This window comes from Terrapene carolina, unplaced genomic scaffold (genome assembly GCF_002925995.2).
Source record: "Terrapene carolina triunguis isolate 2854851 unplaced genomic scaffold, T_m_triunguis-2.0 Scaffold165, whole genome shotgun sequence".
NCBI classification, from domain to species: Eukaryota; Metazoa; Chordata; order Testudines; family Emydidae; genus Terrapene; species Terrapene triunguis.
In genome coordinates, this window is record NW_020664516.1 from 746149 (window position 1) to 770076 (window position 23928).

General features: G+C 43.7%; 1 protein-coding gene across 1 annotated transcript in view; it reads right to left on the reverse strand.

The window, feature by feature from the left end:
• Positions 1-23711, reverse strand: part of LOC113406923 (nuclear transport factor 2) — a 44626-nt gene extending 20915 nt beyond the window's left edge. Inside the window, exons 1-2 of the mRNA XM_026653806.2 lie at positions 23584-23711; positions 2880-3004 (exon numbers count right to left, since the gene is read on the reverse strand). Coding sequence (XP_026509591.1) covers positions 2880-2978 — 99 coding nt within the window. The 5' untranslated portion in view covers positions 2979-3004; positions 23584-23711. The remainder of the gene's footprint in view (positions 1-2879; positions 3005-23583) is intronic.
• Between the last annotated feature and the right edge of the window lie 217 nt (positions 23712-23928).

Here is a 23928-nt window from a genome sequence, read left to right on the forward strand (position 1 = left end):
CACACACACACACACACACACACACACACACACACACACACACACACCCCCCCCCGAGTGGCTCTGTTGTGTGTGAACCCAGACCTCAAGCAGACTAGAAGCAAAATGAAATCCGTTTCTAGCCGCAGATTCCTGATGCCCTTTGAGAGTCAGCATAGAGGGCATGATGATTCAGAATACCATCTCCTTCATTTTGGTTCCTGTCTGACCAAAGCCTCAGTCTACTTTTTTTAAACGCCTGTTGCTTTAAGTGGTCACAGGGCAGACTGACTCAGATGCCTTTCTGGTCTTTGCTTCATTTCTGGAGAAAGGAAAGAGTCTGGCTTTTTTGGCATGGTCTGACGGCTCTGGGTATTTCCTGAGAAATATGTGTTTGGGCTTGGTTCTTCTTTTGTCAGAGGACACATGAGAAGGACTTGTCATAGCAGTGCGTGCCCTGGCTGTGCAGAGCTGGTGGAGGAGCTGTTGAGCAATCCTCTAAGTGCTGAGCCCAGTTCAGGAGATCTGAGGAAGACAAACTATTGGCTACTGAAGATTCTGGCTGTCCTTGCTTGTGGAAAAAGGACCAAGCGTAAATGTTCGGTGATTAAGGGCCCATGTTCTGTAGGGATCCATAAGGAAGATGTAACTGCTGAAAAAGCTCTGCTAAAGGTCCCTTGTGGACACTGTCTGTGAACATATCACTACAGGAAAAGTTGTGGTAAGGGGGTCCCTGCAGACAGTGGATATGGGAGCTGAAGTAGGGGCCAGAGGAGCAGAGCAAGAAGCAGTGGTAGCTCGGACAGACTGCTGAATTCTCGTGCATCCTCTGGAAAAATAGATGCATCTTCTGTGGAACTGCTATACAGAGGATGCAGGAGCTGGGGCATCCACCATGCCTGCTGATACCTGCATTGTGAAGGGCATGGGGCAGGCACTGCTCATGGTGGAAGTGGTGCCCTCAAAGCCCTACCAGTGCCACCTCCATTGGGCCTGCTCTGAAATAGCCACTCTGGCCTGCTTGCAGGAGGAAGTTGCAACCTGGGTCCTGTTGCTGGGTGAAGGGGCTTCCACCAATGCACAGTTGAAGGGGGAGCACCAGAGCATACACGTCCTAGTCTCGCCGCCTTTGTTACTTCAGTAGTTTTCTCCACCCCGCTAACGCTTTGGCTGAGGAGTGGCTATGGTGGAGATGGGAGCTGGACAGCTCCAGAGGGGTTTAATCTGGGGACCCCCACAAAATAATTTGGAGCAAGTCAGGAGTAAAATTTTCAATTCTTGTGCTCGGAAGCGAAATACAGCATGGGATGATTTAGTTGGGAATTGGTCCTGCTTTGAGCAGGGGGTTGGACTAGATGACCTCCTGAGGTCCCTTCCAACCCTGATAGTCTATGATTCTATGAAGCCTGAGAACCACATGCTGCAGCTACCAGGCACAGCTGGGACTTCCCAAGCTCCATCTGATTGCGAGGTCTAAGCTTGCTTCCTATGCACCCAGCAAAAGGAAAGCCCACAGTGGGAATGGAAAGCCTGGATGTGAGGTACAACAATTTCCCTATGCCACTGTTCACCACCTGGTGTACAGGGAGTTTCCCTGGCACCAGCCTATAGGCAAAGAGAGTCACAGAAGGCAAAACCGAGTAGAGAGTAGCTAGACCTCAGACATGGCTCCACTCTGTGCTTGAATGGAAAATGAACACGGATAGGCTGTTCAGGCATAATTAGGGCCCTACCAAATTCACGGCCATGAAAATTGAATCACGGACCGTGAAATCTGGTCTCGTGTGCTTTTATCTATACTATACAGATTTCAAAGGGGAGACCAGCGTTTCTCAAATTGGGGGTCCTGACCCAAAAGGGAGTTGCAGGGAGGTTGCAAGGTTATTTTAGGGGGGGTTGCAGTACTGCCACCATTACTTCTGCGCTGCTGCCTTCAGAGCTGGGTGGCGGGAGAGTGGTGGCTGCTGACTGAGGGCCCAGCTCAGCAACGCCCCACCAGAATCAGTGCAGAAGTAAGAGTGGCAATACCATCCCATGCCATCCTTACTTCTGCGTTACTGCTGGAGACGGCTCTGCCTTCAGAGCTGGGCTCCCAGCTAGTAGCCACTGCTCTCCAGCTGCCCAGCTCTTAAGGTAGCGCTGCCACCAGCAGCAGCACAGAAGTAAGGGTAGCCGTACTTCAAACTCCACCCACACTATAACCTTGCAATCCCCCCACAATTCCTTTTTGGGTCCCCTACAATTACAACACCGTGAAATTTTCGATTTAAATAGCTGAAATCATGACATTTACAATTTTTAAAATCATATGACCACGAAATTGACCAAAATGGAGCGTGAATTCGGTAGGGCCCTAGGCATAATGCTGGCTGTGGCACAGTCTTGAGATCATGGAGTGCACATTTACCTTTCCCATAACAAAAACAGCTGCTGTCCTGCTCCCAGCATATTCTTGGGTTTATAGATGCTGACCCTGATATCCCCAGTTCAGTTCCATCTTTGAGTTCCCAAACTTACCTAATTCAGTTTACCCCACTAACTAGCAAAACAAAACAAGCATGTGGCTTTTACACAGAGGTTTCATCATGGGACAACCTATGGTGCCGTCACAACCTACCAACAGATGGTGCTATTATGAGCGCAGCTGCACGAAGCAGGCAGGCAATGCTAAGAAGAAGAGCTAGACGCGAGAGGGGCAGGGAATAAATAATCCAGGAAGTGTGACTGAGATGACTAACATTTTGGATTTGGGGGGAAAAAAACATCAGCTTTTCCAGTGCAAGAGTTTAAGATAAACATCAATGAAATCTGATAAGGGTTATGAGAACCCTCCTCCCACAGGAGAGAGGCAGATTTAAGAAGTGGTAGAGGGCCCTCACCCCCCTTCATTAGGTACTTACATACAGGGATCCTAACTGGGTCCTGTCTGTATCAAATATATGGTAGTAATGTTGTACAAAACTGGATCCAATCTGCTCCCAAATAGGCTTGTCTCCCATTCTGAATCCTCCGCCAGAGCCAGTGACTGTAAAAGAAAGTCAGAAAGAACAGTTCATAGATTCCAAGGCTAGAATGGACCATTGTGATCATCTAGACTGACCTCCTGTAGAGCACAAGCCAGAGACCTGACCCAAAGTAATTCCTTCAGCAGATCTTTTAGAAAACATCCCATCTTGATTTAAAAGTGGTCAGTGCTGGAGAATCCACCACGACCCTTGGTAAACTGTCAATGGTTAATGCTTCGCACCATTAAAAAGGTACACCTTATTTCCAGTCCGCATTTGTCTAGTTTCAACTTCCAGCCATTGGGTCATGTATGTTTGTTATAGCTTTCTCTCCTACACTGAAGCACCCATTATTAAATATTTGTTACCCATGTAGATACTTAAAGACTGTAGTCAAGTCACCCCTTCTGACACGAAAGAGCAGCCAAACGCTATGTTAATATGTAAATAACAGAGTTAAATCAGTCTTAGACTACAGCCTTACAGTGAACAGCCAGCCAAGAACATAACTCTCACGGGGCTTTTAGACTACCAGATCTATGCTGCTGCAATATAGCAGCCATCTAGAGCATGACTGCAGATGTCACACACAGCTGTATTTAAGGAGCTTCTGCACTTCTCTGGCACAGTGGCAATGGAGAATGGAGCCTTTGATTGTGCCACTCGGTGATGGCCACTGGGGAATAAATTGCTTCCTCTGGTGTCCCAAAGAGCAAAGCTACAGTCACCCTCTCTGTAGCTACACCTCTACCAATAACCACAAGGCGGTGATCCCCAGTATTTCAGGGCAGCTGTTTTCTACATTAAATATCTCCTTTGGGCCAGTCAGTACCCACCACTTCCCATTCAACTAGGCAAACTAGCCCTCAGTGGAGTCTGGTCTGCTCTTGCAGTACCAGATTTGGACCAATCTAAACTCTGTTAGAGCACGCACAACTGAATGAGAGGAAGGAGGGCAGCAATTATGCACTGGGGCCCAGCACCAAAGCTCACTATTAAAAAATAGGGAGGAGAAACCTGAAGTTACAGCCATGACCTAGAAGTACTGGTAAGGATACCAGCAGGTGGTAGTCACTGCTTTATAGTTAGTATAACAGGGGAAACTATTTTCCCCAGAAATTACCCCATCCGGTGCAGTCTCCCAGGATGGATTAGGGCTGGTATCCCCTGGCATACAGTATGGAGACTTATTAGTCAAAGGTGGGAGCAGAAACTTTTTTTTTTTTTTGCCAGTTACAGAATCAATGAGTCTGCCATCTTGTTTTGGCAAGTTACAAACTGAGTATTAAGCTCAAGTGTACCTTCCAGATCTGTGAATAGAATGACAAAGGCTAGCACCTGGAGCAGCTTCTTGTGGTGCCCGCATACCTAGCCTTGATCACCGATCCTGGGTTCTCCATGCGTTAGCAAGTATAAGAAAAACTAGAATCCACAAAAGCAGCACCACTATGTTTGAGATCTCGACAGGGAGAGGTAGGCTCAGATAATCGCCTGTGAAAGTATTGGCAGAATGTTCTTTGGCTGTTCTAATGGAGGTAAACTTAAGAAAACGTTGCAGGGCACTACGGGATAGATAACCCACCTGACCTTACATGAGAGAGTAGTCCCAGATCTAGAATGCTCAGGACGGATCTAGCTGACATTTTCTGGCAATGAGCTGACGGGGTAAAACATTCATTTTAATTATGAATTAAGGCAAATGTAGATACACCTCTACCTCGATATAACGCTGTCCTCGGGAGCCAAAAAATCTTACCGCGTTATAGGTGAAACCGCGTTATATCAAACTTGCTTTGATCCACAGGAGTGCGCAGCCCCACCCGCCCAGAGCACTGCTTTACCGCATTCTATCGGGTCGCGTTACATCGGGGTAGCGGTGTACTTTCTCAGTCTAAAAGGGTGAAAAGTTTGTGGGTCCCTGCATGGAGGATTATTCTTAAATATTGCAAGGGTGTAGTAGGAGGATTTTGTGTTTGTATGAATGTAAAAGACCAGATGAGTCTTCTATCCTTCCTACAAGTCTCATTCATCATTAGTCCCCAAAAGAAAAAAAATAAGACTTTCTGAAAAAGTATTAAGTTGCTTTATTAGGGCTTAGGAATAGGCACATGTTCCATACTCTATGAATGTGTTGTTCCAATAAGTCATCTGAAAAGAGGAGAATGCAATTTCCTCATCTGATATAATGACAAATCACTGCACACTAAAAGTGAAGAGTTCTCTCCGATCTTCTCTTTTCTAGCACCTCCTTGTTCCTCACAGGGGATGTATGTGGGGGGGTGTCCCTTGTTAATTTTGCCTACCTCAAAGGATCAACATAGATTACCTTGAAATTTTTATCTTCAGGACAGTAACTTTTATGGTACAAAAATCTCTGAAATAATACAACTCTTTTCCTACTTGCCAGTGGGTCTTTACTCTCTACTTGGACAGCACCAGATATAGGCAAGGAGGAGCTCGAATCACTGTACAACCTAACTGCCCAATATCAATACTTGAACAGTTCTATTGTGGTAGCACCTAGAAGCCGATCACACTGTGGCTCCATTGTGGATGGTGCTTTACAAATATACACGACACAGTCTGAACTCCAGGCCTGGGTTCAAACCTGAACTCAACATCTGGGCCCAGATATAGAAATGCTGCCCAGCTGGAGCGCCTAATGAACTCTTATGTCAACAAGCTACCAGGCTAAACTCACTCAAGCAAGAGTTCTGAATATTCGCCAGGTGTGAGTTTTAGTGGTCTCAGTGGCACAGCATAAGAACCTTTCACGTCTACAATCCTGTTCAAATCTGCACCCAGATGTCCAGTCTTGGGTTTTCCTAAATACTCAGTGACCATTCACCCACATCATGAGACTCCTACACAATTCAGTGTGGCTACCAAAGTCTGCCCAGAGGTCCAGACCTGGAAGAGCAGGAGTCACTGCAGGGCAGCATTAAGGTGAACTACGAACCCTATGCAGGAAGTTTGCTCAGTAGCTGTCTCCTTCCTCACATTAGTGCCAGCAAGAGCCAGATATAACAGTACCTCTGTCAAACACAAAGAACTCATTCACATTAACGACCCTCATCTTCTTTAAAGCTTCTTCCCCCCACGGGCAGCCAGAAATCCCCCACTAATGCTGCCGTTTAATTCTGAGCCAGCGCATCACCATTGATCATTAATACCCTGATGGACACTGCTGACAACTAGAGAGAGCCCCTAGTTTAGCAACTAAAGAGTTTAAGAGAAAACTGCAGGGTAGGGAGAATCCAATTGCAGAGATGTGTATGCCTCTAAAAATGGAGGTATTAGATACAATAAAACAGGAAGCAGACATCTTGACAGTGAAGGTAGCTCTGGGTGTATATTAAGGGCAGCAGGCTCAGCTGTAGTAGGCAAATTCCAGTATCTAGTTAGCCACTGTTCAGTGTTCACACCTTCCACCTAGTCTTCAGAAATAAATGCTGTTCTTCATTTGCCAAGTGAAGGCTGTTTTCAATATATATCCTTAGATCTAAACAGTGTTTCAAATCCAACTTTTTTTGTAGAGTGAACCACATCCTAGAGATGGTCTCAAAGCCAACTATCCTTCCATTTGCAATCATACCGCATCCTTGTGGGAACTACACCAATTGCTTGCATACAAGAGTCACATTAGGAAAATCTAGATGTATTTTTCATCTGTCTTTAGTCCAGTAAGGTCTTGTCTACACACAGTTGCATCAGTTTAACTAGAACAGGTTTAAAAACCAATTTAGCTAAGTTAGTGCAAGATTTCTGCATGGATACCTATACTAAACTAAACCTGGCACAGAATGATTTAAATTAAATTACTGTATGCAGTGTACTGTAACTGTGTCTGTCCCAGGACATTAGAGAGACAAGGTGGGTGAGGTAATACCTTTTATTGGACCAACTTCTGTTGGTCAGAGACACAAGCTTCTGAGCTACACAGAGCTCTTCCTTAGGTCTGGGAAAAGTACTCTGAGTAGTACAGCTAAATACAAGATCAAACAGATAGTTTAGCATACAAGTTTAGCATAAGTAGCTGTTTGGTGAAGGCAGTTTTAAAGTATGATAAGGTGTATATCCCAGGCTTCCTCCTCAGAGCACATACTGTGGTTTCAGAGTATCTGGCTGTAGATAACAGCTGTCTTGGTGTGTTGGGGTGGTTACTGGATCTAAGAAGGTAGGTGCGGTGATCTGTGGGTTTCTTGTATATAGTTGTCTGTAGAGTTCCATTGTCAAAGCTGATTGTGGCGTCCAGGAAGTTGATGCCAGCGTGGGAGTGTTCCAGAGAGAATTCTGTTATCTAGGGGCCAGGCACTCAAGATGCCACAGAATGTGCTCCAAGGAGAAAGTCCAGGATATACACCTTAACACACTTAAAACCTCCTTCACCAAACAAAGACACTCCACCAGAGAAGTAGATTGCATCATGGAACGGGCCACCCAAATACCCTGAAAGCATCTGCTTCAGTACAGAAATAAAGCTCCCTCTGACCATATACCCCTAGTTGTCACCTACCACTCCACACTAGAACCCATCGGGGTATCAGCAAACTACAACCCATGCTTGATGGGGACCCTATCCGGAAAGAAGTGTTTCCTGAAACCCCTCTTCTGGCTTTCAAACAACCCCCCAATCTCTCCAAGATCATCATCAGAAGCAAGCTTCTCACAGACCTGGACAGACCAACTCAAAGCAGCACCAGACCCTGCCAGAACAACAGATGCAAAACCTGCAGACGTATCTCTACTGCTACAATGATCAACACCCCAACACACCTTTCAAGATCCATGGGTCCTACACGTGCCCATCACAACGTGGGGTATACCTTACCCAGTGCATTAAATGCCCCAACAACAACTATGCAGGTGAAACCAGATAGACAATCACTATGTTTTTTAATGAACTCACAAAGGAAAATGATAAAAGACAAACACACCCTATCATTCTTGGGTGTAAACTTTTCACAAAGTGATCACTCTATATCTGACCTATCAGTAAAGCCCTGCGGGGATACAAAATTTGTATCCGCATCCGAGCCACAAACATGGTCAACAGATATCTGTGGATGCGGATAGCTGCAGATTTGCGGGGCTCGACTGCTCAGTCCTCAGCCTCAAAGGCAACCTCCACAACACTTTCAAAAGATGAGCCTGGGAGCTTAAATTCGTAACTTCACTGAACACTAAAAATCATGGTCTTAGTAAAGATACTGGATTTATGGTTTATTACAACAATCTGTAATCCATTAACCCCCTCTTTTTGTCGTATGACTGCAGGGGCATTGACAGGCCACTTCTCCTTGAATGTCCTTTACAACAGTATTTCTCAATGACTAGTCTGTGGACCAGCGCCGGTCCTGGAGATCTCTCTGATACGGATTAGGAAGGCAGCAAGCCGGTCTCTGATATCAAAAAGGTTGAGAAACACTGCCTTAGAATATGTGCTAACTGCTTATGCTAAAGTATCTGTTTGACTTTGTATTTAGCTGTAACACTCAGAGTACCTTTCCCAGACCCAATGAGCTCCGTGTAGCTCAAAAGCTTGTCTCTCTCACCAACAGAAGTTGGTCCAATAAAAGATATTACCTCAACCACCCTGTCTCTCTTAAATTAAATTGATTCCTTACTAAGTGACACTACATCAATGCAAGCCATTTTAAAATGGATTTAAGGGTGTCCACACAAGGGTTAAACTAAATCAAGTTAGTGTGTTAGTCAGCATCAAAATAGCATTCAATGTAGATGTGCACGCAGCACAAGTCTGAAGTGAAGCACATTCCCAGAACAGTTTGCAGTTTTGGTTTACAAGGAGCAGAAGAAGGGTCCATTGTTATCTTCTTACTCTATTCGATGCTTTAGATTTGTTTGCTCTACTTACAATTTCTGATGTTGCAAGAAGTTCTCTCTCGGAAGGCAATTACTTTGGAATGAGTTGATCTCCTTATCAATCAATTTCCAGGACTCTGCTCCACAAAGGAGGACAGGCAGGAGGCTAGTGTTAATTGTTGTTTTGTGTGTGTGTGTCTCAATCATGCTACTTTTCCAAATCTTTTCAAATTTATGAAAGTTGTTTGCTGCTTTTGATATTCATAACTTGACATCTAGCATGGCGTCACTATTGTATCTCTCTCTTCCCGGATAGGTAACATGATTTACTTATTTAGCATTAGTTCGTCCAGTCTCATGGTTACTTTTGGAACATTGATAGCCATATATTTTGTCTTCCCCTTGTTGATGAACAAACCAATTTATTTTGCTGTATCTGCCAAAAGCTGTGTCTTGTTCTTCCATTAAGCAATATGTTTAAGCAAGACAATGTCATTAGCAAAAACAAGGTCATCCAATTGTGCTTTATAATTTGTCCATAAAATTTGTCAGTTGCCTTCTGTGGTTACCTTCCTCATGACATAGTCAATGACCGGTGCAAACAATAGTGGGGACATAGTACATCCTTGCCTTACTCCAGCTGTCACTGAAAACCATTGGCTGATGTCACCATCTGACTGCACATATGGCATTATCATGTAGATCCTTGACTATTCTAATTATTTTGCTGGTATTCCATAGAATGCCATAATTCTCCAAAGACTGCATCTCTGTACGCTGTCAAACACCTTCTGGCAATCTATAAATTTTATTACAAGAGGTGCTTGTTTCTCCATACGTTGTTCCATATTGTTCTCCGACATATCAATATGATCTGCACATGACCCCAATAGTTTAAAACCTGCTTGTTCCTCTCTAGGTTGAAGGTAAATTTGTTTCTTGATACTTTTCGGGATGCGGCACGTGATTTTCACAGGCACTGAGAGTAATGTGATTCCTCTTCAGTTACTGCTGTTGGCAATTTTATATAAGGCCTCTCTTCCACTGAGTTGGATTCTTTTTCTTCATTCCAAGCAAAACCAAAGAAAGTCTGGAGGGCTATTTCATCACTTGCTCTAAGCATCTTTCCAGTAATATTATCCTTTCCATCTGCTCTCTCATTTTTGAGTTTACTGATGGCTTTTCAAACTTCTTCCACTGTAACATCTCCTAAATCAACATCAAGCTCTAGTGGTAGGTCTTCATCATGTATGTCTAGTAGTACTAGCAGGATGTGCTAACAGGAGTGTTGTAAGTAAGATACGGGAGGTAATTGTTCCACTCTAATTAGCACTGGTGAAGCCTCAAATGGAGTACGACATCCAGTTTCAGCCACCATTCCTTAAGAAAGATGTTGACAAAACTGGAGAGAGTCCAGAGGAGAGCAACAAAAATGAGGTTTACAAAACATGACCTATGAGGAAAGGTTGAAAGAACTGGGCATGTTTACTCAAATGAGCGGGGGGGGGGGGGGGGGCACTAACAGTTTTAAAGTATGTAAAACATGGTTATAAAGAGGATGTTGATCAATTGTTCACCATGTATTCAAGGCCTGCAGTAGAGCCAAACTCCAAGCAACCTAACGAGTGCAGCTGGCCTAACTGGCTACGCCGCTTGATTGGTTGTAAGAGTCAGCAGACTGGGTCTTAAGCCTACTAGTAGCAGCAGTTCATCATTCACCCATGGCTGTGATATCTTCTGGCCCTGCTTATTTCCAGCCTTGCTCCAAAGCCCTGCTCCTGCCTTGCCTCACTCTAGGTACCCTGGTTCTGAATCTCAGCTCTGATTCCTGACTTCAGCTCTGGCCTCTGACGATGGTTCTGACATGTGCTCCAACCACTAAGAATGATCACCCACATCCCAGTCCCTGACACCAACAATGTGCTATCCACCTACTGCCACCGTGCACGCACCCTTTTGGAGGAATACCTGTTCATTTTGTGGTTTGACTGGATGCACAGGATTCATTGCTGGGGGTAACAAGAGCCCACGCTAAACAGCTCTATGATGGGGTCAAAGCTCCACTCTCCCTGGCCAAGGCTCAGCCCGCTTAGCCAGTTTGTTTCAACGAAGAGCTTCCCCTCAACAGAAAAGACAGAGCAAGAGTAAGTTCTTCTCTGCCCAAGATAGGAGTCATCTGATTTCTCTATGCAGAGACAAGACCTGATGCTGCTCTGCTTGTTCAAACAAGCCACTGAGAAATGTTTGTCATAGTCTGCGTGTGTCTGTGGAAGAATCAATCATGGCAAAGTTTCCAGGCACTTCTGGATGACCTTGAGCTCTCGTTAAGTCTATGCTGTGTTCCACTGCCCACATGAGCAGAACCTCTTGACTGTCTCCTTCTTGCACTGGGCTCCCCACACAGTGTTCACTATTACGATCAACTTTGCCTGGCTTTGCTATCTAATATCCATGCAAAAACCTCACCGTTCAGTCACTGGGCTAAGGATTTGGGGGACGAGAGGTGTTTAATGTTGTTGTGCTCAGAGCTGCACAGAAAACCTTTCTAAAAATCACTAGATGAACAGAACACGACAAAAATTTCTTAAAATAACTAAAGCTTAAAAATACATATTTAAGGCACACTGCTAGAAAACTCAATATTTTAAAAAAACAAAACAAAACAAAAAAGTTAGTGTCTTGTTCAGCCTAGTTCTTTGGCAGCATCCACAACACAGCCCCAGTTCACATGGTTTAGGAAAAGTGAAGGAGCATTTTCAGAAACAGGCCCAGGAGGTTGTGATGTGCATAAAGCTTAACATCCATCCATCCATGGAGTTAGAATTGATACCATTAAAGTAGTCAAAGCTATGATCAAACCTTAAGCCAAACTTTTTGATGCAAGCAGATTCTCATTTCTTATTCTAATGACAGTCTAAAATTACGCTAGAACTCTGTTATACTCTAGAGACAATTTGGCTCATTTACTGCAGCATCTGGAAAATTTATCTTCAGTGCTATTTAAGCTGGAGGCCAAAACGTACATCAGTAACTGGGTTTGAAAGAGGAGAACCAGAGTGACAAACAAAAGAAGAAGTTAAATGCATGAATAGTAGAAAAATCTTCAAACTGAATAGTAATTCTAAAATTCAAGTGACCTACTTCTCTCTTAGAGAGAGCTGAGGAACAAAACCTCTGAGAATCCCTCCCAAGAAGGAAAAGCTACATTTTCTTTTTCCTAAATTGAGAATGAGCTTTAGGGAATATCTACACAGTAATGTAAGCCCAGGGTTAGTGGAATTTGAGTCAGCTGACCTGTGTCCAGGAACTCTGGGCTTGAATGTCTACACTGCATTTTAACCCTAGGTTAAGGATTTTCTGATCCATGCTCGAACCCAGGACTCTAGTATCCACACTGCAGTGCACAGACCCAAGTCAAAGTAACCCTATCCCAGAGTGCTTAGTGCCTGTCCGTCCGTCCCAGGTTGACACTCTAGCCCAGGGGTCAGCAACCTGCGGCACGCAGGCTGATTTTTAGTGGCACGCTGCTGCCAGCCGGGGTCCTGGCTGCCAGGCCCGCTCAGCCCGCTGCCGGCCTGGATTACGGAACCCCAGACCAGCAGCGGGATGAGCGAAACCTTAAATTAATGGCACACCACTTCCCAAAGCTTGTCGACCCCTGCTCTAGCCCTACAAATGTGTTGCACTTTGGGAAAACTCTACTGCCCACCATTTCCTAATTGTGACGGTGCTACTGATAGGACTCAGGTGCCCATAAAGAACAGATGAGTACATAAACTGCTATCCCAGTAGAATGATTGCCATGTGAGAAGGCTTTATACCGAACTACCATCTGAGAATTGGGCTCTCCACTTTTAGACTGAGGCACATTGGCAGGAAAATGCCCATGTGCACCTGTTCCGAGGATAATTAGGACATCAGTCTCCAGGGCTGTCAAGCTATTAAAATGAAACTTTGCAAGTCTTAATATTTAGAATGGGATGTTCAGTGAAGGCGTTTTTGTTTGGTTGGTTTTTTATTTATTTTTGTCTGTTTGTTTTGATATTTGACATAAAATGTAGGTTTCAGAGGAAGAACAGACACACTTCTGCCTGGCTGCTGCTAAGCGGTGAAGTGCATCCCCAGCACTCCCTGGGGATCGCAGATCCCGTCCCACACTGCACCCAGGAGGCAGGAATAAGGGATCCTCAGGAGGCTGTGGGGAAGTTTGGGGGCTGGTTCCCACTCACTGCCCTGACAGTGCAGGCTGCTGCCCAGGTGTGTCTGCGCACACAGCCCCAGGGAAGGGAGGGGGGCCCAGAAGCAAGGGACAGAGAGAGGAGTGGGACCTGCCACATGAACCATAACTAGAGATCTAAGCTTTCAGTTGGCATATGAATTTGTATGATTCCCAAATAAGCCGACAGCTGCCTGTTTAAAATCACTGCAATGTAAAGCTAGTAGCAGGTATTAACATTAAGAGATGCATTGGCACCTGGCACACATCCACTAGCACATTCTGCTGCAGCTAAAAAGGTTAGCTAATCTGAACATTGGCTATTTCTAAATTAAATCTTCTCTCATACGTCACATGCATTTCGCTTCAAGAATCCATTGCACCAGCAGTAGCGATTTAAGGGCAAGCCATTTACAAACACTGCTGTAACCTCTTTTTGCTCCTAGCTAAGAAACTTGCAATCCCCACTCTCCCCGTGCACACATAGCCTCTTCCAACAGCTCCAGATGGACGCCATTGCTCTTGAAGTTTTACAAATCTTGGCTGGAAAGTCCCACCCCAAAAAGAAATGAAATGGTTTGTTTTTAATCTAGACTTAAAATGGGACAGTCCCTGCAACCTTTACTATGGAGAAGCTACTGTGACTATGGTGGGGACTGGACTTTACGCCTATACGCACGATACATACCTGAAACGGAACAGTGTGGTATATTGTTTTGTTACATTCTTTTTTAAACTTAGTACTTGAGCAACTCAAATTGTCAAATATTTGACATTATTTGTACTAATATTTGACCAACTACAGATGCACAAAAATATACACACAAAAAAGGTGAAATTGGTGAATATGTCATAAAATCATAGGAATGTAACACTGAAAGGGATCTTAAGAGGTCATCAAATCCAGTCCCTGAGCTGAGGCAGGATCAAGTAAACCTAGTTCATCCCTGACAGGTGTTTATCCAACCGGTTCTTTAAAACCTCCAATGATGGTGATTCCATAATCTCCCTTGAAAGCCTATCCCAGAACTTAACTATGTAGTTAGAAAATGTTTTCCTAGTATCTAACCTAAATCTCCCTTGCTGAAGATTAAACCCATCCCTTCTTGTCCTACCTAGAATGGACATGGAGAACAATTGATCACAGTCCTCTTTCTCACAGCCTTTAACATATTTAAAGACTTATCAAGTCTCCCCCCAGACTCTTTTCTCAAGACTAAATATACCCTTAAAAAAAACAAACAAAAAAACCCCTCACACAAACCTTTCCTCATAGGTCAGGTTTTCTAAACCTTTTAATACTTGTGTTGCTCTCCTCCAGACTCTCTCCAATCTGTCCACATCTTTCCTAACATGTGGTGCCTTAACTGGACACAGTACTCCTGCTGTAGCCTCACCAGAGCAGAGCACAATTTCCTCCTGTGTCTTACATACTACATTCCTGTTAGTACATCCCAGAACAACATTAGCCCTTTCCACAACTGAATCACATTGACACACATTCAATCTGTAATCCACTATAACACCTAGATTAGGGCTGTCAAGCAATTAAAAAAATTAATCGTGCAATTAATTGTGTAGTTAAACAATGGAATATCATTTATTTTAATATTTTCAATGTTTTCTACATCTTCAAATATATTGATTTCAATTACAACACAGAATACAAAGTGTATAGCGCCCACTTTATATTTATTTTTGATTACAAATATTTGCACTGTAAAAAACAAAAGAAATCGTATTTCAATTCACCTCATACAAGTACTGTAGTGCAATCGCTATCATGAAAGTGCAACTTACAAATGTAGAATTATGCACAAAAAATAACTGCATTGAAAAATAAAACAAAGTAAAACTTTAGAGCCTACAAGTCCACTCAGTCCTACTTTCAGCCAATCACTCAGACAGACAAACTTGTTTACAATTTGCAGGAGATAATCCTGCCCGCTTCTTGTTTACAATGTCACCTGAAAGTGAGAACAGGCGTTTGCATGGCACTTTTGTAGCCGGCGTCGCAAGATATTTACATGCCAGATGTGTTAAAGATTCATATGTCCCTTCATCTTCAACCACCATTCCATAGGATATGCGTCCATTCTGATGATGGGTTCTGCTTGTGTGACGCATGGCTAGAAAGGATTAAACATCCTGCAAAATAAAAAACCCTCAAAAGACACATGGGAAGATAATGTTTGTGTTTTTGTGTATTTACATATGTATGAGTCGGGTCGACAAAGTAGTCAACAGTCCCTGTCTATGCTATATTCTGATAATTCAGACGTCAAAAGAACATCCTATCATTTAAATGAATTATAAATATGGGATATCTCGTATTCATCCCTCTTTGAAATGTACTGTGAATGGTGGAGGAACAAGCAAATGGCCTTATGTTAATCCGTATAGCTAAGTACCGGTGATGGACCTCCTTCAAAGTCATCCTAATGACCTTTTGTTCCCAGAGGAACTCCCAACTTGTCAAAGAGGACATGAAATTGTATAAAAGATCCTTGGGTCCTGATTCTGTCATCTCAGATCTACTTAGACTTCATCAGGGGAATTTTGAGTCGCAAGACTTAGTACGCCCTGAATATGCTGGTACGCCCTGAATGTGAGATTTGGGCATTGGACTATGACCTACGATCTGAACTCTACAGGAACTCTTTGCAACTACAAAGCTCACCATCTCTGCTGTGAATCTGAACCTCAACTAATTGATCTCATGTCTGTATGTATATTGAACTTTTAACCATACTCTCTCTTTTGTTTTTTAATAAATTTTAGTTTAGTTAAAAGAATTGGCTGTAGCGTGTATTTGGGTAAGATCTGAAACATGCATTAACCTGGGAGGTAATGTGTCCGATCCTTCGGGATTGGTAGAACCTTTTCTTGTATAGGATGAAATAAGATTTACAGAAATTTTCATCATCTCTGACGTGAGTATCTGGATGGAGGCCTGAGGCTGGATCACTTTAAGGCAGGGGTTCTCAAACTGGGGGTCAGGACACCTCAAGGGGTTGTGAGGTTATTACATGGGGGGTCACAAGCTGTCAGCCTCCACCCCAAATCCTGCTTTGTATTCAGCATTTATAATGGTGTTATAAATTAAAAACACTTTTTTATATATTGAAGGGGGGGGGGGTCGCACTCAGAGGCTTGCTATGTGAAAGGGGTCACCAGTACAAAAGTTTGAGAACTACTGCTTTAAGGGAACTGTGGTGTTTGGACTTCTGAGTAACCAGTAAGGTATGAAAGAAGCTATTTTATGCTGGCTTTGTAAATCTAAGTATTAGTCAGATGCCACCAGCAGAAGGTTGATTTTCTTTTTTGATGGTTTGGGTTCTGTAGTTTCCGCATCTGAGTGTTGCTCTTTTAAGACAGATGAAAGCATGCTCCACACCTCCTCCCTCTCAAATTTTGGAAGGCACTTCTGATTCTTAAACCTTGAGTCGAGTACTGTATCTATTTTTAGATACATTGGTATCTTCTTTGCATTTTGTCAAATCTGCTGTGAAAGTGTTCTTAAAACAAACATGTGCTAGGTCATCATCCGAGACTGCTATAACATGAAATATATGGCAGAATGTGGGTAAAACAGAGACAAAGACATACAGTTCTCCCGCAAGGAGTTCAGTCACAAATTTAATTAACTCATTATTTTTTAACGAGCATCATCAGCATGGAAGCATGTCCTCTGGAATGGTGGCCGAAGCATGAAGGGGCATCCGAATGTTTAGCATATCTGGCACGTAAATATCTTGCAACAACGCCGGCTACAAAAGTGTCATGTGAACACCTGTTCTCACGTTCAGGTGACATTGTAAACAAGAAGCAGGCAGCATTATCTCCTGTAAATGTAAACAAACTCGTCTGTCTTAGCAATTGGCTGAACAAGATGTAGGACTGAGTGGACTTGTAGGCTCTAAAGTTTTACATTGTTTTGTTTTTGAGAGCAGTTATGTTTAAAAAAAATCTACATTTATAAGTTGCACTTTCATGATAAAGAGATTGCACTACAGTACTTGTATGAGGTGAATTGAAAAAAACTTTTTGTTCATCATTTTTACAGTGCAAATTTGTAATCGAAAATAATAATATAAAGTGAGCACTGTACACTTTGTGTTCTGTGTTATAATAGAAATCAATATATTTGAATAGGTAGAAAAACATCCGAAAATATTTAATAAATTTCAATTGGAATTCTATTGTTTAACAGTGCGATTAATCGCGATTAATTTTTTTAATCATGATTAATTTTTTTGCCTTAATCGCAGTTAACTCACGTGATTAATTGACCGCCCTAACCCAGATCCTTTTCAGCAGTTCTACTGCCTAGCCACTTATTCGACATTTTGTAGCTGTGAAAAATCCTCAGGAAGGATTTTTCCTTCCTAAAGCTGTGTCTACACTACGGATCTTACAGCTGTACCACTGCAGCTACACCGCTGTAAGGTCTCCTGTATAGCTCCTCTATGTCGGAGGGAGAGAGCTCTCCCACCAGCATAAATAAACCACCCCAACAAGAAGCAGTAGCTATATCGGCGGGAGAGCATCTCCCACCAAAATAGTGCTGTCCACACCGGCATTTTTGGTCGGTGAAACTTATGTTGGTCAGGAGCATGTTTTTTCAAAACCCTGACCGACAAAAATTTTGCCAACAAAAGTGCTAGTGTAAAAAAAGTCTCAGTGTAGTACTTTGCACTTGTCTTTAAATTTATTTTTGTTGATTTCAGACCAATTCTCCAATTTGACAGGTCATTCTGAATTCTAATCCTGTCCTCCAAAGTGCTTGCAACCCCAACCCATTTGGTGTCAACTGCAAATTTTATAAGCATACTCTCCACTCCATTATCTAAATTATAATGAAAATATTGACTAGTATTGGACCCAGGACAGACCCCTGTGAAACCCTACTAGATATACCCTCCCAGTCTGACAGCAAACCTTCTTTTTGATTAGTCTTTCAACCAATTGTGCACCCACCTTATAGTATTTTAATCTAGACCACATTTCCCTAATTTGCTTATGAAAATGTCATGCGGGACTGCATCAAAAGCCTTACTAAAATCAAAATATACCACATCTATTGCTTCCCCCCATCCACTAGGCCAGTAAACCTGCCAAAGGAGGAAATTAGGTTCATTTGGCACGACTACTTCTTAAAAAAAATCTATGCTTGGGGTCGCACAGGACATGTGACCATGTCACCTGGTACTGGAATCCATCTTAAAATGATGCCTTTCCATTTAGAACAGGGATCTCAAACATGTGGCCGCGGGCTGTGCCCCCCCCAAGTTATTTCCTACGGCTGCCAAGCTCCCCTCCCCCCCCCAGTGTGCCGCGTCCCTGCTCCTCTGCCTACCTCCAGGTGCTTCCCGCTGCCAAACAGCTGTTTCGCTGCGCTTTTTAGGAGGGAGGGGGGAGGAGAGGGGAGACACGCTCAGGGGAGGAGGCGAAGAAGAGGCGGGGCGGGGATTTGGGGAAGGGGTTGGGACAGGGAGGGGGCGGAGCTAGGGTGGGGACTTGGGGGAAGGGGCTGGAATGGGGGCAGGGAAGGGGTGGGAAGAGGCAGGGCCTCATGGAAGGAGTGAAGTGGGGGCGGGGGCATCAGTGATGCTGCCCTCGGGCCAATGTACTAGTCCTCATGTGACCCTCGTGGTCATTTGAGTTTGAGATCCCTGATTTAGAAGGAAGGGACCCAAAGAGACAAAAGATTCCTGCCTTGTGCCAAAGGTATATAAAGAGGTGGAACAGTACAAAGGGAGCTACAGTCATGAGAAATCCCCTAGCTACCACCTGAGTTAACAAGAACAGTACCGGGGAAAGGATTGGGCCCAGACTGTGAAAGAAGCTCATTGGAACATCTCTGAGGGTAAGATTTTATCTGTAATCAGTTTTCTACTGTATTAGGCTTAGACTTGCGTGTTTTTGTTTTATTTTGCTTGGTAATTTACTTTGTTCTGTCTGTTTTTACTTGGAACCACTTAAATCCTACTTTTTATACTTAATAAAATCACTTTTTGCTTATTAATTGACCCAGAGTCAGTAATTAATTCCTGGGGGAGCAAACAGCTGTGCATCTCTCTCTGTGTTATAAAGGGTGAACAATTTATGAGTTTACCTTGTATAAGCTTTATACAGAGTAAAATGGATTTATTTGGGGTTTGGATCCCATTGGGAGCTGAGTGTCTGGGTGCTAGAGACAGGAGCACTTTCTAAGCTGTCTTCAGTTAAGTCTGCAGCTTTTGGGGGATGTGGTTCAGACCTGGGTCTGTGTTTGTAGCAGGCTAGCATGTCTGGCTCAACAAGACAGGGTACTGAAGTCTCAAGCTGCCAGGGAAAATGGGCTCAGAGGTAGTCTCAGCACATCAGATGGCAGTGTCAAGGGGGTCTCTGTGATCCAACCCGTCACACCCCCCATCCACTAGGCCAGTGGCTCAAACTTTTTTACTGGTGACCCCTTTCACATAGCAAGCCTTTGAGTGCAACCCCCCCTTATAAATTATAAACACTTTTTTATATATTTAACACCATTATAAATGCTGGATGCAAAGCGGGGTTTGGGGTGGAGGTTGATGGCTCGCGACCCCCCCATGTAATAAGCTCGCGACCCCCAGTTTGAGAACCCCTGCACTAGGCCACTAAACCTGCTAAAGAAGGAAATTAGGTTGGTTTGGTATGACTTCTTCTTGAAAAATCGATACCAGCTATTCCTTATAACGAAGGCTGCGAGTCTGTCACGGAGGTCATGGATTCCGTGACTTTCCATGATCTCCGTGACTTTTGCAGCGGCTGGTGCTGGCTCAGGGGCTGCCCAAGCCAGGCAGCCCCTGGGTCAGCAGCAGCAGTTTGGGTGTATGGGAGGAGGCTAGTGCAGGGGGTTGGGGAGTGCAGGGGGGGCTACCCGGCTCCCATTGGCCAGAGCCTATGCTTTGGATGCATGTCTTTCTCGGGTGGTGAAGGCCAAATACAGTGAGAAAAGCATTCCCAGCTGGCAGGGATTTTCAAACACCCCAAGGCTGGTTTGGGCATTATTTGTTCTGACCTGAGGATTCTCTTCTGTGGTGCTCTGCAGGTTAACAAGCATATGGAAACACTAGAAGGGCTAGGGAAGAGGCATGAGCAGTAGTGTTTTCAAAATGTCAATGACACCCAGCTCCCTCTTTCCTGCTGTCGAACATCTCACCTAACATTTAGTAGATTGGGGCATGGCTGAGGGGTAGGTGGCTAATACTCAGTCTGGAGAACAGAGAGGGAACAGCAGAAGGTTGGAAGAAAAACACAAGAAGTGGCAAGCATTATCTGTCCTTTTGAACGAGGAGTACTTGTGGCACCTTAGAGACTAACACATTTATTTGGGCATAAGCTTTTGAGAGCTAAAACCCACTTCTTCGGATTCATGCAGTGGAAAATACAATAGGAAGATATATATACACAGAGAACATGAAAAAATGTATTTTCCACTGCATCCATTTTCTACTGTATTTTCCACTCCATGCATCCGATGAAGGTGCCACAAGTACTCCTCGTTCTTTTTGCTGATACAGACTAACACGGCTACTGCTCTGAAACCTGTCCTTTTGAGGGTCAGCCTTTAGTAACTGGAGTCTGCAATCTAGGGGTACTATTTGACCTATGGCTGCTGTTGGGTACAGCTCCCCACCCCCACTGCTGTTCAGCCCAGAGTTCATTTCTTTCAGATGTAGACCTGGCTAACGTAATCCAAACTTTTATACCCTCAAAACTATGCGATAGTGCAGGGGTCGGCAACCTTTCAGAAGTGATGTGCCGAGTCTTCATTTATTCACTCTGATTTAAGGTTTCACGTGCCAGTTATACATTTAACGTTTTTAGAAGGCTCCTTCTATAAGTCTATAATATAGAACTAAACTATTGTTGTATGTAAAGTAAATAAGGTTTTTAAAATGTTTAAGAAGCTTCATTTCAAATTAAATTAAAATGCAGAGCTCCCAGGACCGGTGGCCAGGACCCGGGCAGTGTGAGTGCCACTGAAAATCAGCTCGTGTGCCGCCTTCGGCACGCGTGCCATAGGTTGCCTACCCCTGCGATAGTGTAATCTGCACAGGGCTACCCCTTTACTCTAGCCAGAAACTGCAGGCAGTGAAAAATACAGCAGCCCATTTGTAAACCGTCTCTCTCTGGGAGCAAAGCAGCAGTGCCCTGGGACCCGTTATCCATTTAGCTTCTGAGCGAAGTTGAAGGTTTTGGATTTAACCTATAGAACTCTCCATGGCTTGGGGACTCCCTGCCTTCTCCATTTCAAACTGCCACAAAGCAGTCTGCAGTGCTCAAGTTGGAGCCCCAGCCATGTATGAAAGCAGAAGCTGCCAGCAGAGCATTCTTTGAGAAGGACATGCCAGCTCTACAAGACTTTGCTTACAACAGCACAGGCAGGCGGGGTGTTAGGATATCTTAACTGTTCTCCTGCTGGACAGAACCTATACATTACAGGCTAGCTGTGGTATGTTCTCTTCCTGAAGCTAAGTGGTAGCTTCCAGCAAAGAAAGGGTCAGTACGAATCAAGACATTACCCTGAGCTCTTAAGAGAGCAGTAGCTCCTATTCTAGAAGGTTTCAGATAGAGGGCCCGAGGAACAGCTTTTCAGTCACACTGCCTCTTGTAACAAACAAAAAATCATTCAGCAGTCTCTCCTCTGGTAAATCCCCCAAACTTGAGTGACACATCTAGTCTCATTTACCATACATTGGTCCTAGCAACCAGCATGTTACATTATATACACTGAGCCCTTCTTTCTGCTCATGCAGTGTGACTAACATTGTATTCAGACTTGTCACTTGGGAAAAAGACAAAGTGGGTGAGGTAATATCTTTTATTGGACTAAACTTCTGATGGTGGAAGGTACAAGCTTTCAAGCTACACAGAGCTCTTCTTCCGGTTTGGGGAAGAAACAGATAAACATTCTCTTACATATGGGTAATTCCAGAGCCTGCAAGAGTTTAAGAGTTAGCATAAGGAGGAATCTTTGGGGTTTGAGGAGAGACTAGTTTGTACATTCTGACCAGTAACACTGTTTTACCTGCATACTGAAGCACACCCAAAACCAGACTCTACAGTCTCTTTCCTGCAGGAAATGTAGAGAACCTCAGAATATTTAATGGTTATTTTTAGCTTTTTAGAGTATGCTAGAGTAGCTCTTCAGCAATAAAAATCCTACAGTATTGTCTGTTTATATTTAAATGCTAGCTTTGCTTAGCATTTCAATGTGGAAGTACTTAACTTCAATTGTTAATGAATACCAGACCCTGTAAGAGCTTTAGAGTTGACCATTCAGATGGAATCCAGGGATAGTCAACTGCAAAACTTGCCCAGTGCAGAATCATCAGATTCAGTCACCAAAGCCACATGAAGTCATACATGTCAGAGCAAAATTTTAGTAAATCCTTTGATTGAGGAGGACAATGAAGAGGAAATAGACAGCCTAAAATGGGATACTCTGGCCACTGCATTCTAAGTCACTACTACAAACCTGCTTATTAGGAGTAGCAGCAAGTGAAGAATTGAGAGAGGTAATTCCTAGAAAATTAGGCAGCACCATTTCCTCAACAAGCTACACAGAGTTCTATTCACTGAACTGCTTTAAGACAAGCCAGAGTAACCGCAGATGAAAACACTGCAACTAGGAAAGGACTATTTTAGGTTTTCTATATCTTGCCCCAAAGCAAACATTCTTTAAGAATGGAGGAACTTTCCATTATGCACACATACTTATTAACAAAATTACTTAAATAAAAATAGTACTAACTTCAACCTTAGCAGCACAGCATTCCAACAAAAATAACGTCCTGGAAGTTCTAAGGGTTAGCTGCAGGTATACTCCCTCTGCCATTTCAGGCCTTTCTATGGGCCGGGAAAACCCGTATTCTATAAGGAAACCCCCTTTGATTGGTTCCTTTCCCCCCATTCCCCTGCCTCCTCAAGAAGGGCAACCAATCACAGTTGCTGAACAGGATTGTTTAGGTGCGCTGTAGCTGGCAGGAATGCAGAGTGATCCTGCTCTGAGTCCCAAGCCTGCGGTGGGGAGGAAAGAAAAAAGGCTGTTCCCACAGGTACCAACCTCAACCCCCTTGGCCTGAAGAGCAAGGTGCAGGAACAAAAACCCACCAATACATACCCCCTATCCTATATCTATATATATAGGATAGGGGGTATGTACTGGTGTGTGTGTGTGTGTGTGTGTGTGTGTGTGTGTGTGTGTGTGTGTGTGTGTGTGTGTGTGTGTGTGTGTGTGTATATATATATTATATACATATATACACACATATACACACACACAGAGCTGCAGGAGTAAGTGGGAAAAGCCTTCTGAAAGTTAAGATGTAGAAAATTAAATGCTGAGGTTTGTTGTATGGGGGCAGCTGAGAATGAAATGCTCAGTTGGGGGCAGGATGTAAAATGGCAGCATTAGGAGGAAAGAGAATTAAGCACTTGGTTAGGGGAAGGCAAAAAATGAATTGAATGAAAAATTAGAAAGGGTTCAGAAGAGAGGTACAAGAATTATCTGAGGTCCAGAGAACCTACCTTATAGCAAGAAACTTTAGCTATGCCATCTATTTAGTTTGTCCAGGAGAAGGTTAAGAGACGATTTGATCATAGTCTAAAAGTAGACAGGGAGGAGATTTCTGGTTCTTTACTCCAGCAAAGACAATGAAATGCAGTGGCTGAAAGCTGAAGCTAGACAAATACAGAATAAAAATTGGATGAATATTTTAATAGGGAGGGTAAGGAACCACTGAAATAACTGACCTATGGGCATGGTGGATTCTCTCTCACTTGTAGCCTTTAAACAGAGACTGATGTCTCTTTCGAAAAAATACGCTCAAGGTTAACCACAAGTAGTGGGCTTGATTCAGAAATCAGTAGGTG